Source organism: Epinephelus lanceolatus, chromosome 13, assembly GCF_041903045.1.
Source record: "Epinephelus lanceolatus isolate andai-2023 chromosome 13, ASM4190304v1, whole genome shotgun sequence".
NCBI classification, from domain to species: domain Eukaryota; kingdom Metazoa; phylum Chordata; class Actinopteri; order Perciformes; family Serranidae; genus Epinephelus; species Epinephelus lanceolatus.
In genome coordinates, this window is record NC_135746.1 from 4,191,484 (window position 1) to 4,207,679 (window position 16,196).

Genomic DNA, 16,196 nt, shown 5'->3' on the forward strand with positions numbered 1-16,196 from the left:
TTCAACACTGGCAGCTGCAGCACTCTTACTCAGTGCTGGACCATCTTTCATAACTTGTCATTTAGTCACAAAAACGTGGGAAAATAGGGCCCATGTTGAAAAATTGAATCAGCTTCTGACTCAAACTTTATTGGAGTGAACTGAATCCTAGAAAAAAGTTCATGTTGCTGAGTTTTTCTCACAGTTGGAGTGGAAAAAGTTGCACCGGGCACAACTCTAGCATTTTCCACAAGTCTTCATTTGACTGTTTATGCAACTGAAAAGGTCATGGCACATGATTTACAGCAATTTCCTGCTCATCAAAATGTTCAGTGGCCATTTATTCCCTGCAGTCACTTTGTAAAAGCCCGTTCCCATCATCAGAGCGGGGCTTCAACATTTGATTAAGGTGACTGAACTTTTCTTGCTCTCCAAGGGGCTGATTGGACCTAACCATGGCAGGAAAATGCAGCACACAGTGAAACACGATCTCTGCTGGAATATAAAGTACTCTTCATTTAGTCAGGTCAATAAGATGCCAAACAGTCACAACCACAGCCCTGCACACACACACACACACACACACACACACTCACACACTCAGTAGCAGATAATACAAGGAAAAGTCATCCCATTAGTGATTTAAGTTTTTTTATTGTTTGTCCTGAACTAGAATGAGTCATTCTGACTGATTCTGGTACACACTGTATTGTCGCTAAGCTTCAAATGGAACATCATCTACAAAACAACTAGAAACATCACAGCACACGGGTATGAGACAGACTCATTGACACACACTCATTGATATCAAACACAGTCAGTGCTCAAAGACGACTACAGACACACACACAGTGACGGAGAGAACGTTTACAGTACACACAGGCATTCAGTGAAACAATACGCAGACGTGGGAGACTGATCTACGACTACAGTGGTCTCAGAGGAGGCTAAAAATGCATTAAAGCTTTCATACTGTACTACACTTGAAATAAATAAAACACTGTATCGACACTTACTCAAACGTGTTAGTGGGAATGTTTCTAAATGCTGTGACTGCTCATGTTGCAGATACCAAAAAGCAACCAAGTCAGGATGCACTACAGAGGAAAATCAAGCCATCCCTGCAGTTTAATAACTGCATATACCCGTTTTAAAACAACCCAATCACCAGAATAAATGTTGGCATTGAACGTTTCTGTTGAGTGTAACATTTGTATGTTGCCGTGGTTAACGTTTGGTTATGTTTAGGCACAAAAAACACTTGGTAATGTTTGGGAAGAGGTCATGTCTGGGCTTAAAATACCCAGCTGTGGTGCCACAATGAAAACTGGAAATACCTCAATGTCTCGTTAAAAAAAAATGCCAAGTTTTGGTGGCACAATCACCAGTGGAAAAGCTGCCAATGTGTTGCTAAAAACATCCAGTTTTGGGTGCTCAATTACCACAAGAAATGCCATGTCTTGCTAAAACAAACTGTCCTGATGGCACAATAAAATGCTGGAAATGAGGTTGGTGTCTCCCTAAAAAAACAACCAGTTTTGGGTGCACAATCACCCTTGAAAATGCCACATCTCACTGAAAACACCCAGTTCTGGTAGCAGAATTGCTGCTACAAATGCCATGTTGTTTTGCTGAAACACAATGAGTTCTGATGGCACAATTACCACAGGAAATGCCACGATGTCTCACTAAAAACACCCAGATTGGTGGCAGAATCGCTGCTGAAAATGTTATGATGCCTCACTAAAAGAGGCCTCTCGCCATCCACCATCTCCACCAGCTCCTGATGACACTCAGCTGATATCCATGTAATCAGAAATCACTTTAGAAACGCTGATATGATAGTACGAAATGAAACGTACAATTGTAACACATCTGTGTTTTACAGAAACACATGCCAACATTTTCTTTTTGCGACTGGGCTGTTCGAATCAATTTCTCGTTTTTGAGACATTGAAAGAAAGTCTTTTAAGTTCAAGTAGTCGTTTGAGGCTTAAATAATTAGTTTGGGTTCAATGGCAGAGAGAAGTTCGTATCAAATCTATCCTCCTGCCTCAGTAACAAATCTGAAAGTACTGGCTGGGCGATTTGAGGGGGCTCTTGTAGCTGGCTGTGTCCTGCTGCGTGCTCTGGCTGGTTGTGGTTTTCTGCAGGTTCAAAGTGAAGGACGGGGTCGTCTTCTTCGACTCCGGCTTGCTGCCCCCCTTCGCCTGAGGCTTGTTGGATGTTGCCGCGGGCCTGCTGTTGGCAGGCACAGCGGCCGCGGATTTGGCGGTCTCAGAAGACCCAGTCTTTCTTGCGAGGGGGCTCAGATAGATCTGCATAGTCACTAAGTGAAGTGGTGAAATGAGGTGAGGAGGGTGAGTGAATAGACAAGAGGGGTGGTTGGTCAGCGGGAAGGGTTGGAGGTCAGGTAGTGAGGATATTTTAAAAAATACGGGTGCAAGGGGTGAGGGGAAGGCACACAAGTCATGGTGAGATGTGAGAAAAAATGAAGGATAAAATAACAGCCCAAACACAATGCTCTAAACGTTTCCAGTTATTACAGATAAGTATATTGTTAGGGATGAATCCTACCTTTGCAGTGTGTCACACGCCTCGTCCCTGCATAGAAACAACACACAAACACAGAGCTCACACTCACATGCAGCAAACAACACCGCTGTCATGTCAGTCTTTTGCAAAATCACTTTCTGTTTTTTACAGAGGCTCAGTCAGCAGCTGTTTCACATTCTTGTTACGACGCTGAATGCTGCCAGAAACAAAAAAACAACTGCAGGGAAGCAGGGAGAGTGCTCACTTACCTACATTTACTGCAGCCTCCTTGGGTTTGCTGCTGTTATAATGAGAGAGAGAATGGATTTGAAATGGAGACAGAAGAGGACACGAGGAGGAGATACAGTGACACAGAAACAGAGAGATCAGTTTCAGGTTGACTAAACACTTAAACATCCTTTCAGCTGGCTTTGAGAATGTTCCCTTTGTGGTGTGGTGTGAGGACTTCTCACATGAAACAGGATGTTGGGGTTGGAAATAACCTTGATTTGATTTTAGAGATTTGACTCTGACTTGATCAGCCAGGAATAACTAGGTCACCCCAAAATCAATGGATATCCATACTATGTGGTTTGCAAGCAGTGTGTGTGTTAAAAAACACTGACATAAAGTAACAGGAAGAGAAAAGAAAAAGATATATGACATAAGATTTGGCTTTATAATGATGGACAGCACAGAAGTTGACCTGTGTAAAGAACAGCATCTTACCCTTCTGAAGGCTTCTTACAGGAGGAGGCTGCAGAGGTGGGTCGTTTAGCATCCTTCACACTACCTGGTGGGCTCCTCACACCACTGGAAGGAAAATAAAAATCTGGAAGGTCATGGCTCTTACGTCTTTAAGCTTTTATTTTTTAAACATGTATTCAGTTTAACAGTGTAAACTTCATCCTCTTTATTACTGTAACTGAAGCTCATAAACCAAATTGTTTACCCAAATGGGAATAAAGTGACTTCAGCCACTGAAATGAAGAAAATGAGATGTGTGGTTTGAGAAAGTGCAATTTACTGATGTCACAGGATGATTGGAATTAAGGTGGTTTAAACTTTTACAGTAAGATTTGTTTTCCACTGTGTCTTGGTGGTTTCTTTGTGTGCAAGTGCCGTTTTTTTTCCAAGAGAAAACAATACTTAAAGGGAAATTTCGGTTTCAACCTGTCTCCTATCGTCCTAAATTTGTTTCAAGTGACTAGTGACATAAAAATATGTCACTAGTGACTATGTCACTAGTCACTTGAAACAAATTTAGGACGATAGGAGACAGGTTGAAATAAACCTAAACTTCCCTTTAATGCTGAAATTTGAATATCAAAGTGATAGCGTCCAAATATTGTACTTTGAAAACCATCTCTCTGAATGTCTGTAGTTTGGATTCCTCTCTTTAAAATTTCCAACAGTTCATGTAAAGTTGTGCAATTAAAAAAACTTGATTTGGGCTGGAGCATTAAAGTGACAGGAACATATAGAGGGAATCGCCTTGTTGTTTACAAATACTTCCAGGTAGAAATCCAGCAGAGTTTAGCTATATATATATATATATATATATATATATCTCACATTTTTTCACGTCACTATATCACCGTTTAGACTAATCTGATGTTTGTAAAGTCTATAAACAATGATTGAACAAACATTACTATTTCTGTGTGCAAGTTTTGTAATTAATAACATGGTTATAGTTGATTAGCTGGGCTAACTGTTAGCTGTTAGCCGTTAGCAGTGTCTGTAAGCCCAGCTAATCTACTATAACCATGTTATTAATTACAATACGTGCACACAAAAATAGTAATGTTTTTCAATAGAGGTGATTCCCTCTATTGCTCTTTTAGAGATTATTACTGTGACAGACTGCTCTATATTGTGTGTCCCTCTTGAGTTGCCGTAGGGCAGAAAAAGTTTTGGGGTGACATTCCGCTGTTTAAAGGGGCTTGTGCATGTGTGAGAGTTTTTTGGGGTGTGAAGAAAATAAATGGGCAGCAGTTGCCGTTCCAACTGTTACACCGTCTTCCGTCCTGTTTATTGTTTTATTAATCATTCAGTTAGGCAATCCCAGGACGCTTGATGACATCACAATCCTGCACAATGCATTTTTGAGAGGCTTAGGATGCTCAAAAACTTGAAAACATTATTCAAGAAACCTGGTACCCACATTCCTCTCATCATTTCAGACATATTTCACATTGGTTTCATTGGATCCGCCCACCTGGAGGTCAGCCATTTTGAATTTTGTGCTTTTATCATGTGTTTTGTACAAACTTTATTGGACTCCTCCCACAGGTTTGTCTTACTTGTTTCAAATTTGGGTGGTATAACCTAAATTGTGAAAGATTAGACAATAGCTCCAACGGTGATGTCATAGGTTATGTGACAACGTCATTTTAGGCACTTTGCAGCTATGGAACTTTATGAAACTCCTCCCAGAGGATTCGGCTGATCCAAGTCAAATTTGGTCACTAGAATCTCAAGACCTTCACCATGCCAAATTGAGGTGCTTGTCTGTTTTCGTGCAGTGGCGTTGCTGTGGCAAGATGGGCAGTTTGCTCTGTGCCATGACACAGGAAGCTGTTGTAACTTGATGTTATACAGTCCAATCTGCCCCAAATTACACATGCTGGATATCACTCCAGTGCAAATTCAGCATTATATTGATAATGAAATTATCGGTTATCTCATTGCAAAAGGGGATTTCAAACCACAAACGTTCAGAAATAATTCCTGAAAAGCAAAATATTTAACTACTCTAAATTCACAGATATTTTATCAACATTAACATTAAAGTACTTGATAAACCTATTATGTATTACTGATGTGCGTCTCAGCTGATTCTTACTTACATACTTTTTAATTCATATAAATAGTTTTGCATTTTGTTCCACACAGTGCATATTCTGTATTCCACTGTTCTTGATCACAATGAAACGTTGCTGTAAACTCTGAGATAATCTTGTATTTTTACAGGTGTGACGTGTCAGATGGTGAAATGTGAACGTCTCGTGCATTAATTTAAACACATTTCCTTGGACTGACATATTTCTGGAAGCTGTGAGAATATAAAATAAAGTGCTGTCAGTGCTTGGCAGCAGACATGTCCCTGTAATAATGAACCCACTGAGGTGGTCGGTGGGTTGCTGAACATGTTTTACTTTAAATTTATGTGAGAAATACCTGTATAAGACAATGAATGAAAACAGATGTGGCCGCTCACGGCGGGGGGAAGCAGCTGAAGGCAACACGCAGTGAAGAAAAAAGCGATGCGGACGTCAGTGTGAGTGAGAGAGAAAGACGACAGAAGGTGAGATTAATTAGTGGAAATAAAAGGTGAGATGAGAGTGGAGAGAAATTAACCACCGCTGCTAATGATGATGATGATGGTGATGCCTCTCACTTCATCCTAATATTGAACGGACAGCCTTAAGTGAATGGAGATTTACCTCTCTCTGTGCAATTATATCAGCATACTCCAGATATAGCAGCAGCGCATTAAGGCACCACAGAGACAGACTATCATGCTCTCTGACTAATGCTACCTAATGGCAGCATCATTTGAAAGGTAATAGAGAGGAAGAGCGGAGAATGGTTTGCTGCTTTATTGCTCTGAAATAAAGGCGAGTGTTTGGAATAATTATTGTGAATCCATGTGCGGTGTTTCTTGGATAATGGATGGTGTCTGCTGATTACTTTTGCACATTAAATAATGACAACTGAAGCCTGAGATCTGAGACTGACGCTTCATTTTAAGCTGCTTCATTAGAACTGTATTACATTAATACTGTGTGTGTCTGGGTGTGATTCATGACGAGTGGTGTCAGAGATGAGAAGAAGAAGAAGAAGTGTCACTGTGATGTTTTGTTTTTCCCTGTTGAGAAATCAATCAATAATTTTAACCTTTTTGTTTTACTGCACAAATGCTAATAAAGAACTTGACAGCTCTCTCTTCTACTCAAAATCTTAAAAACATATTTTTAAAAAATATATCTTTTAAATGCTTGTAGGTCGGCCGCATGAGATTGTGTCCTGCCTGCACAGTGAGCAGCAGCAGCAGCAGCAGCAGCAGTAGCAGCAGCAGCAGCAGCAGCAGCGTTTACCTGCGAGGTGGTGTTGGGCTGTAGTTCCTGGCTGTGGAGCTGGAGGGCAGTGTGGAGCTCTTCTTTAGGGAGGCAGTACTGGAGGTCACCATGGGCGGTCTGGAGGGCAGAGCCAGAGACACTGGTCGGGCTGCAGACACACACACACACACACACACACATACACACAAAGGGTAAAAGGGGGAGTTTATGAGCTTTCTGTTTGTGGTGAAAAGTAAAGAATTATTAGGACATGTTTCCTTATGTTCAGGAATATTTGTCTTTGAATAGATACAGAAACATGATGAACTACTGACACCATATTTTTTATGATTCTTAACTAATGACTGTGGGTACAAAAATCATGTTAACATTATGAGTCGACTCATAAACTACTGTATATACAATATTTATAAAAGTTTTGGTACTGAACTGATTAGTCACTTAGTCAATCAGAGGCTCAATTAGCAACCATTTGATAGCATGATGAGTGATTAATCATTTCAGTCACTTTTCAAGCAAAAAAAGCTAAATATTATTTATGCCTAACATACTTTAGAACAATGGTCCACAACCTTTTTTCTTGAGGGATCCTTTTTCTATCACTGGGTAAATTGACACTCCCTGACTAAGTGACGGATATTTCATTTCATATTCAATCCATAACAATAACAGTACAAAATAACTGATAAGCTGTACAATTAATCTGAAGAGTGATCGCAACAACTCCAGGACATTTGTGTAAAACAAACTATTTTATTATTTCCTGTGAACACTGCATCAGAGATCAGTTTTACTGATATTTTTAGTGACTTTTTATACATTTTTTTAAACAGTTATACATACCTAGTAGATGTTTTTTTTTTTAACAAAGTCAGTGTTTTCTTCTCCCTGACACTTGGCCATTGTTCTGTTAGCTCGTTTGTTATTTTAACTGCACACATTTCTGATGCTGGACAAGGTTGTTAAACAGAGAGTGAAGGTTCTGTGAATATAACTCGTGTTCAGATCTTTACCATGCTTTTACGAGTGAGATAAAATTATATTTTCAGTAACAGTTGAGGCTTTAAATGTAATCATTTCATTTCGTTTTCTTTACAGAAATGAATGAAATGCTGAGATATAGGCCTAGTGTGTACTTTTTAAAAGTTTTCTTACACTGTTTAAAGTCAAGAGGGGCTCATGACCCCTTGTGAAGCTTTGGCGACCTTTAGTGGGGGTCAGGACCCCCAGCTCGGACTGAGTTTATGACCACCTTACATCAAATGATCAAGATCACAGGAGTGCATCATGACTCAAGATGAACTCTCATGATTTTATTGTGACATTGGAAGTTTGTCTGTGTCAGTGAAATCACTTATAAAATGTTTGGTGTAGATTTGTACATTTGTTTTAGCATCTCACATGTGAGTTTTTGCAACTTTGTCAAACATGACTGTTGAATTAATATCTTTAGGTTTTGGATCACATTGGGCTATTGAGTAAACTGTACTAGGCATTTTTCACTTTTTTTCCTGATGACTTACGGAGCAAACAACAATTGAAAGAATAATTGGTAATGACAATAACTATGGTTTGCAACCCTAAAAAGTCTCATCTTAGCCAACATCTTCAAATTTAAACATGAATGTGTCAGGACAAAGATGTATGCTGAACATACAATAACACCAAAGAGTGTTGGCCAACATACAATGATAATTGTCACTTATGAAAATGAATATTGGCCAATAAAATTGCTCTAAGCAGATTCCTGTGGTTGCACTTGAGCCACAATAATCAAACCCGGTTTAAAGTGGAATAAGACACGTTCTTTTGCTTTAATTTCCCATTATGAAGTAAATGTTGATTGCACAATGAATAATGACATCATCAGCATTTAGATTGGTGTCCTATAAGCTTCACTTTAAATATGTAATTTTGGGGTACAGTTGGTGTGTTCCATTTGCAGTGGGAAGTCAAAATTTCTGAGTCTGCAGTTGGAAATTTCAACTGGAACGCCCCCTGCAGTCAGATTTCCAACTCGCAAACCAATATGGCTGCTCTGCACATCAACATTGGTCACTGACACACACATAGCTTGTCCAACTTCTATCTGTGGACATGTAGATTCAGTGTTTGTATGCACATAACACAGTATTATGCGTTGTTATTAATGCTAACATTGCCTAACCTGGCTAGAACTGGTACTGCTAACAACAACTTAGTTTTCCAACCTATAGTACTGCAACTTAATCAACTCAGGTTTGACATCATTCTCAGCTTGAACCTACAACTTTGGCTTCATTTACGGCACAAAGAAAGTGCATCAACCAAAACAAGAAGAGGACAGCACTTTGGTTTTCCCCGACAGCTATCAGTAGCTATCACAGGTTACCAAAGAGTATCAGTGTAAGTTCTTTGCAGTTACCATCCCCAGGAGTGGAAATGGTGGACAGTGGAACAACCAAAGTAACTTTGGAAACAGTGGTAGTGAGGATGCCAGAAAGTGCTCTGGTTGTCTTTGAGAGAGCAGTGCCAAAAGAAAAAAGAAAAAAAAAATGCTAACTTTAATTATTTCCTCATGAAAATGTAGCACTGACGATTCCTTAAAGAAATCAACGTCTCCTCCAATAGTCTACATAACAAAAGCTGTACACACTGAGACACCTTAAATCCTCAAACTGACATGTGGATAACTGTAATAATCCACAGGCAGATCTTTGCTCACCTTTTGCACCTGGTGCTCTCCTGCCAGCAGCAGAGGCTGCAGCTGCCTGGTGCTCCTCAGAGATGTTGAGCCTCTTGAGGACATCAGCCAAAGCCATCTTCAACAGCTGGATCTCATCTTCCTGCATCTGCATCCTCTGCTCCAGGTAGGTCAGCCGGTCGGCAACGTCCAGGCCACTGGCTGCCGAACTGCGGTCATCTGGAGGAATAATACAAAATGGGATGAGAACTAGATAGACAGACAGATAGCCAGACAGACAGACAGATAGATAGATAGATAGATAGATAGATAGATAGATAGATAGATAGAGCGACATGTTCATGCCAGAACACAGATTATGTTGTTATGCTTTTCAGCCACATTACATAACTGACGACATGCTTATCCACCTTTAAAATGAACAGTAGAATCCAAAGCATCTATTGAACCAGACCATGTCTAAATATGTTTACATATGCAGCTTTTATAGAACAAAAAGAAGAGTAAACTCACAGAGCAACAGTTAGAGCTTGTTAACCAACAGAGGGTGAGTGACATACAGTACATAACCCCACACACACACACACACACACACACACACAGAGGCAGAGATAGGTGCCAAGAAATGTGCGGTTGACTCATATTGAAACCATGCAACTGTTTGATAAGCGAAAATCTTGAGTATGAGAGAAGATAATTTACCAGTCACAAAGTAAGACAGCGCTAGTCAAGTGTACGCTCACTAAAAAAACTGTGAATTCTCTCTGAATAACAAAATAGTAAATAGTAATTATATTCAGAGAAAGGAATCTCTTTAATGTCAGCTCTTTAACATCCCATGATCATCCCTAGCAGAAATCAAACTAATGAGGTCACAGCACAGCTGGTCACCACACAGCATGTAAACAAAGGTCGCACAACACATATCCCACAACCAACTATTATTTGGCTTTCAATCAAGTTCTACTCAGTATTTTTCTTTTCACTGCTGACAACCATCAGTCCTGCACAGTAATAGTTCAGAGGAGGATACCATGGGAGACACTGGACGCTGATGAGCAGTCTGGGTGCTTCTGCTGGCCGATTGGGCCCTCATCCACTGCACCAGACGTCTTCCTCCTCTTTCTTTCCTCTCGCGAGCACACTCTCTCGCCCCTCTTTCCTCCTCTGGCTCCAGTGAGATAGGCCGGCTCTCCCTCCATCGGATTCTGATCCACTGGCTGGTGTCCACTAAGATCTCATCTCCTTTACTCCACTTATGTCACACACACACTAACACACACTCAAAGAGCAGCCGTACTGGTGTTTTGCTTCTGTCCGCCTCTGTTTACAGCATCCACGCAGTATTACAGTATCAGCAGTATGTTATGATCCTCTCACAGTCCCTTGGTGGTCGCCTGACTTGCTCTGGGACGCGGTGATGTGTATGACAGCACTTAAAGCCCTTTTGCTCAGGGTGTGTGCTTACATAAAGGTGGGGGTGGGGTTGATAATGCTTAAAAACTCAGTAGTCGTCCAATTCAGCCTAAATTGTCTATGCACGTGTGTGTATGTGTACTTGCATGTGTGTGTGTGGGTGTGCAGACTACAATGATAATCCCTCAGACTGAGCCTCTTTGACCCCGCCCCCACACATAAGCCTCATGTCACTATGAGAGATGGAGACACAGAGAGGAAACAGCAGAAATAAACCTGAAATGTGGCCTGCTCGTGTGCCGCGCCGCAGTAAACATCTTGTTCATCCATAGAGTTACAGAGGTTACAGGTCAGTCTGAGTAATAGGGAGGATGAGGAAGAGGCCAAATAAAACAACAAGAACAACAACAATGCTTTACTGTCGTTGCAGAGGGAACACCACTGTAATGCAGTAATGTAATGAAGCATTATTTCCCAGCAGTTTTCAAATCAAATTGATTGTGAGGAAAAGAGATCACTTACACAACCTTTGAACTTGTGTGAGTATGTGTGTGTGTGTGTGTGTTGTTGATTCCCAACCTAAGATTGTGGAGTAGCTCCACTAATTTGAAAAATTAAATTCTGATTTGATTATATTCCCATATGCAGTCAGATATAATACCTGAACACCATGTGTCGTAATAAAGAGTGTGAAATGTAATATCTTCGTTGAAACAGTCAAAGTACTGGATATATGTTAAAAATAGATGGATAAATGGCAGCGATATTAAAATAGTAAATATAATGGATAAACAGAGATAGTTAACTCAAGAGTAATGGTTAAATGGTTAAAATAGTTCAAAGTAATGGATATACAGTTGAAATAACTAAAATTATGAGACAAATTGCAGAGATAGTTTGTTAAAAAATAGCCTAGTTGCTAAACAGTTGAAATAATTAGGTATAGTAATAGATAAACAGTTTAAATAGTAAGCTAAAAGTAAAAAGTAAATGCTTGGAATAGTTAGCTATAACGTATCAATAAATAGTTGAAATAGTCAATCAAACGCAATAGCTAAACAGTTAAAATGGTTAGCTAAAAATAAGAACATGTTCAAAATAGCTAATACATAAATGATTGAAACAGCTACAAGTAAAAGCTAAACGGTTAAACAGTTAGCTATCAGTAATAGCTAAAGGCTTCAAACAGTTAGGTAACAGTAATCAATAAACAGTTGAGATAGTTAGCTAAAGGTAATAGCTAAATGGTTGACATACTTTGCTAAAAGTTATAGCTAAACGGCTGAAACAGTTAGCTAAAAGTGATAGCTATGGGGTTGACAGGGTTAGCTTAAAGTAATAGCTAAACAACTGAAACAGTTAACTTAGCTCAACATAATAGCTAAACGGCTGAAACGGTTAGCTAAAAGTAATAGCTATGGGGTTGACAGGGTTAGCTTAAAGTAATAGCTACATAACTGAAACAGTTAGCTAAAAGTAATAGTGAAACGGTGGAAAGAGTAAGCCAAAAAATAATATCTAAGTGGTTGACAGGGTTAGCTTAAAGTAATTGCTTAACAACTGAAACAGTTAGCTAAGAGTAATAGCTAAACGATTGACACAGTTAGCTAAAAGTAATAGCTAAGCGGTTGACAGGGTTAGCTAAAATAAATAGCTCAGCGGTTGACGCCAGTTAGCTAAAATAAAAGTAATAGCTAAACGGTTGACAGTGTTAGCTTAAAGCAATAGCTAAATGATTAAAACAGTTAGCTAAAAGCAATAGCTGAACGGTTGAAACAGTTAGCTAAATCTAACAGCTAAGCGGTTGACAGGGTTAGCTTAAAGTAATAGCTAAACGGTTGAGAGAGTTTGCTAACATAAATAGCTCAGCGGTTGATGCCAGTTAGCTAAAAGCAATAGCTGAATGGTTGAAAAAGTTAGCTAAATCTAACAGCTAAGCGGTTGACCGAGTTAGCTAAAATAAAAGTAATAGCTAAACGGTTGACAGGGTTAGCTTAAAGTAATAGCTCAGTGGTTGACAGAGTTAGCTTAAAGTAATAGCTAAATGTTAGCTAAAAGTAATAGCTGAACGGTTGAAACAGTTAGCTAAATCTAACAGCTAAGCAGTTGACAGAGTTAGCTAAAAGTAATATCTCAGCGGGTGACAGTTAGCTAAAAGTAATAGTAAAACAGTTTAAACAGTTAGTTAAAATTAAAATAAGGTAAATGGTTAAAATAAATTACATAGTTTAAAGTTATGGTTAAGTGCAGCCCTTACAACTCCATGTTGATGTATTAGTCTTGTGGAAGTTTAATTTAACAGACCTAAACAATGACAATTCAACCTTCAGCCTATCTACATTTATATCATGAATAATATCTGTATAATCTAATCTAATATCTATCTATAATTACTTAATGATCACATTTGGAACATGGTGGGTGATGTTGATGAAGAAGTAGCTGGGATCCAGTAGGTTGTGCCTCTGAACTAACCTGTTGCCTGATGCTGTGATGTCTAGAAAGTTTAGAGTTTAGTGTCTAAGTCTGGAAACCTGCTGTATAGTTTTTCTACGATGCATATTCATGTTAAAATCTCAGTTCTTAGGAAGATGTAACCCTCTGGATATATTTGTGTCCCCTCCTGACAGAGCTGATCTGCTGTGGGCGAAGACTCTCAGTGTAATCACTGGAGCATGCAGCCAGCAGTAACAGTAATCTGTCTCTCATGGAGAGTTGTGACTCGGTGTAGGCCAGTGATTTCCTGTTTCCCCTCTTGTCCTGGCCGTGACAACATCCTCGTGCCACCTCCACACACACCCCATATGGGATTGGGATTAGAATAGCACATAATCCCAGTGCTGTAAAAGGGAATTAGCAGCCCAAAGCTCAATCTCTGCACTAACTCAGCTATACAAAGAACAGGCAGGCTCCCTGGATGCCTTTCATGCAAATGTGAACACACAAACAAGCACATGCACCATGTCTATCTCTGTGCCTCTGACTCACACGCACACACACACGCACACACACATCCAGGACACCGCAAACAGTTTCAAAATTCATATGCCTTTTATACATCGTGGCAGAATGAAAATACATGGAGGCATAACTCCTTCATAGAGAAGCAGCGGAGTGTTTTAATCTCTGCTCGCAGATGGTGTTTCTTGAATGAAGGAACAGCATCTGTCTGCTCATATCAGCACCCTGCATGCTGACACATACAAGCCATGTGTGCACAAGCAATCCCTCATATATTAGTCCGCTGATATTAATATCCCCGAGGGAACGGGGTATTTCCCTAAATCTGCTCAGTCGAGGCACATTCCATCACACCCACAGTTTGACTGTGTGGCGTTGGACAGGTGTGCAGGACTAATGTTTAAATTTAACTTGCCAGTTTAAATAAAGCACTGCACAGGTTGAGTGAAAATCAATAGTGCAGAGAAGTCAAAGAATTCACAGTGTTTTCAGGCTGGTTTAGTACAAAGTGTAGTCAATATTTCTTTACTATTGTTGGCCTGTGAGGTCATGAGCAACATTCCCGACCAAAGTGTTTCCTGTCACTTTGTTTTCGAGAGCTTTAATAATCCCAATTTAGACAATATTTTCATTAAAAATAGTTTTTTTCCCCCGTGTGTGAGTAATATGTTAACCCTTCCCAGAGGGCAACATGTTGAAACAACATCGGTTTAGTCTTCATTTGAAACTCAGTCAGATTAACATAATTTAAATTAGATTTCAATCTTTGAGAAATAAATGCAAAACAAATGCATTTATGTATTTATTTTGATATTTTATATTATTTTCTGGTGAAAAATCGGAAGAACAAACCTGAGCAAACTCACACATGTATGCACAACCAGTTCGTGATAAATTGCAGGAAGTGTACATCTTTCATTGATTACAAGTAAAGATGAATTTCCTGCATACAGAACACCATAGGTGTGGATTTCAGGGGGCATGGGGGTCGCATCTCCCTCAATATTTAGAACATGTGCATTTGTCCCCCACTATAAAAACATTAAAGTAGCAGAGTACTTGTACTCTGAAAAAAATGAAAGACATTTACACCATAAAATTTTTGTTTTACACTCTAAATTTTTAGTAGAGGACCCCCAAACGTCCCATTTGATATAACACTTGCAATTTGCACCTAGCAGTTAATTTGCATTTTATTTGCATATGTTTTTAGTTAAACATCTCTGAGAATTCAACTTTTAAAAAATATTTTTCAACACTTTGAGCACCAAAATCCAACCAAATAGCATTTACCTCAGTTGAACGCGGAATATTATTTGTCAGTTGACTGAACTGACCCTTTAGCATCTTAACTGTCTCATCTCTCTACCTGTCATGAAGTCAGTGTCAGGCGCCAGCAGGGAGTCACTGTGGTAGCTCTCCTTCAGCGAGGGCCGCCTCAGCAGGCCGTGGGCCGTCTCCTCCATCCCCAGGCCCTGGTCCACCAGCTCCTCCATGTGTGTGTCCCGCTCCTCTATGCCTGCTGCCATGGCCCTGACAGAGTGTGTCAGAGTGATCCTGTGTGCTCCGACTAAGTCTTCTCCGCTTCACTGCCGGGCTAATTCACCTTCCCTAAACCACCACCACCACCACCACCTCTTGCTTCCCCTCCCTCCCTCTCCCCCGCTGTCCTGTGAGGAGTGTATGGAGGGTGATGTTACTCAGAGGACAGATTAAGGACCTGGTAAGCCATCTGAAGCTCAGGGAAGGACAAGACTATGAGAGAGTAGGAGTCTGTAGTGTGTGTGTGTGTGCATGTGTGAGAGAGTGCTACAGTGTGCAGACAGGGGTCAGGGAGGCTGCAGACTGGGAAAACACCATCATGTCACATTAAAGGAATATTCCCTCAAAATGACCATTTGTCAGCCTATATCAGCTACTCTCTCCGTGTTACTCTACATTTTTGAGGAGTTTTTCTTGCAGGCCTTCAGTGAACGAAGAATCCTAAAACTGAGAATATTCTTGATGAACTGAAGTCACAAAACATGTTTTAACAACAGCAAAACCATATCAAAACATCCATTTACAAGCTGTCTATCTGAAACTGATCTATGCTCTCCTCAAAGCCAGACTCCATTGACAAAAACAGTATGTTGCTGAGCACAGGAGCTGCTGGTCTACTGCTGCCTTGACTGGTTAGTTTATTGGTGTTATTGTGTGACTTTGATGTTTAAAAGGGTTAGTTTGGATTCACTTAAGTCACACAAAAACAAAAACTAGTAACTGGTCGAGGCAGTGATAGACCATCAGAGTCTGGCTTTGACGAGAGCATAGATAAGGGTGTTTTCAGACCTAGAGTTTGTTTGCTTTGGTCTGAATCAGGGAGTAATTTGTTACAAAGTTGTATAATTGCCTAGAGTTGGTTCGTGTTCTTTCGGCAGCATTTACAAGAGGACCAAAAATCCAGGAAGTAAAGCAAACGTTGAAGAAGAGTACACTTGCAAGATAAATGTGACACTTTCTAATGTCACAATGGAGGGACAACTACACAGGTTGAA

General features: G+C 40.0%; 1 protein-coding gene across 4 annotated transcripts; it reads right to left on the reverse strand.

Moving 5' to 3' along the window:
• Nucleotides 1–613: 613 nt before the first annotated feature.
• On the reverse strand, nucleotides 614–15,732 carry LOC117270419 (uncharacterized). 4 transcript variants are annotated; one of them, XM_033648024.2, is made up of 7 exons: nucleotides 15,029–15,732; nucleotides 9,304–9,501; nucleotides 6,618–6,747; nucleotides 3,244–3,327; nucleotides 2,784–2,812; nucleotides 2,557–2,583; nucleotides 614–2,308 (listed from the first exon to the last, which is right to left on the reverse strand). In XM_033648024.2, the coding sequence occupies exons 1-7, from the start codon at nucleotides 15,186–15,188 to the stop codon at nucleotides 2,034–2,036; spliced, it is 903 nt and encodes a 300-aa protein (XP_033503915.1). In that variant the 5' UTR covers nucleotides 15,189–15,732; the 3' UTR covers nucleotides 614–2,033. The 4 variants fall into 4 exon arrangements, with proteins under 4 accessions (XP_033503915.1, XP_033503914.1, XP_033503913.2 ...); XM_033648023.2 differs by having other exon boundaries at nucleotides 2,784–2,815; nucleotides 15,029–15,725; XM_033648022.2 differs by lacking the exon at nucleotides 15,029–15,732 and adding an exon at nucleotides 10,316–10,713.
• Between the last annotated feature and the right edge of the window lie 464 nt (nucleotides 15,733–16,196).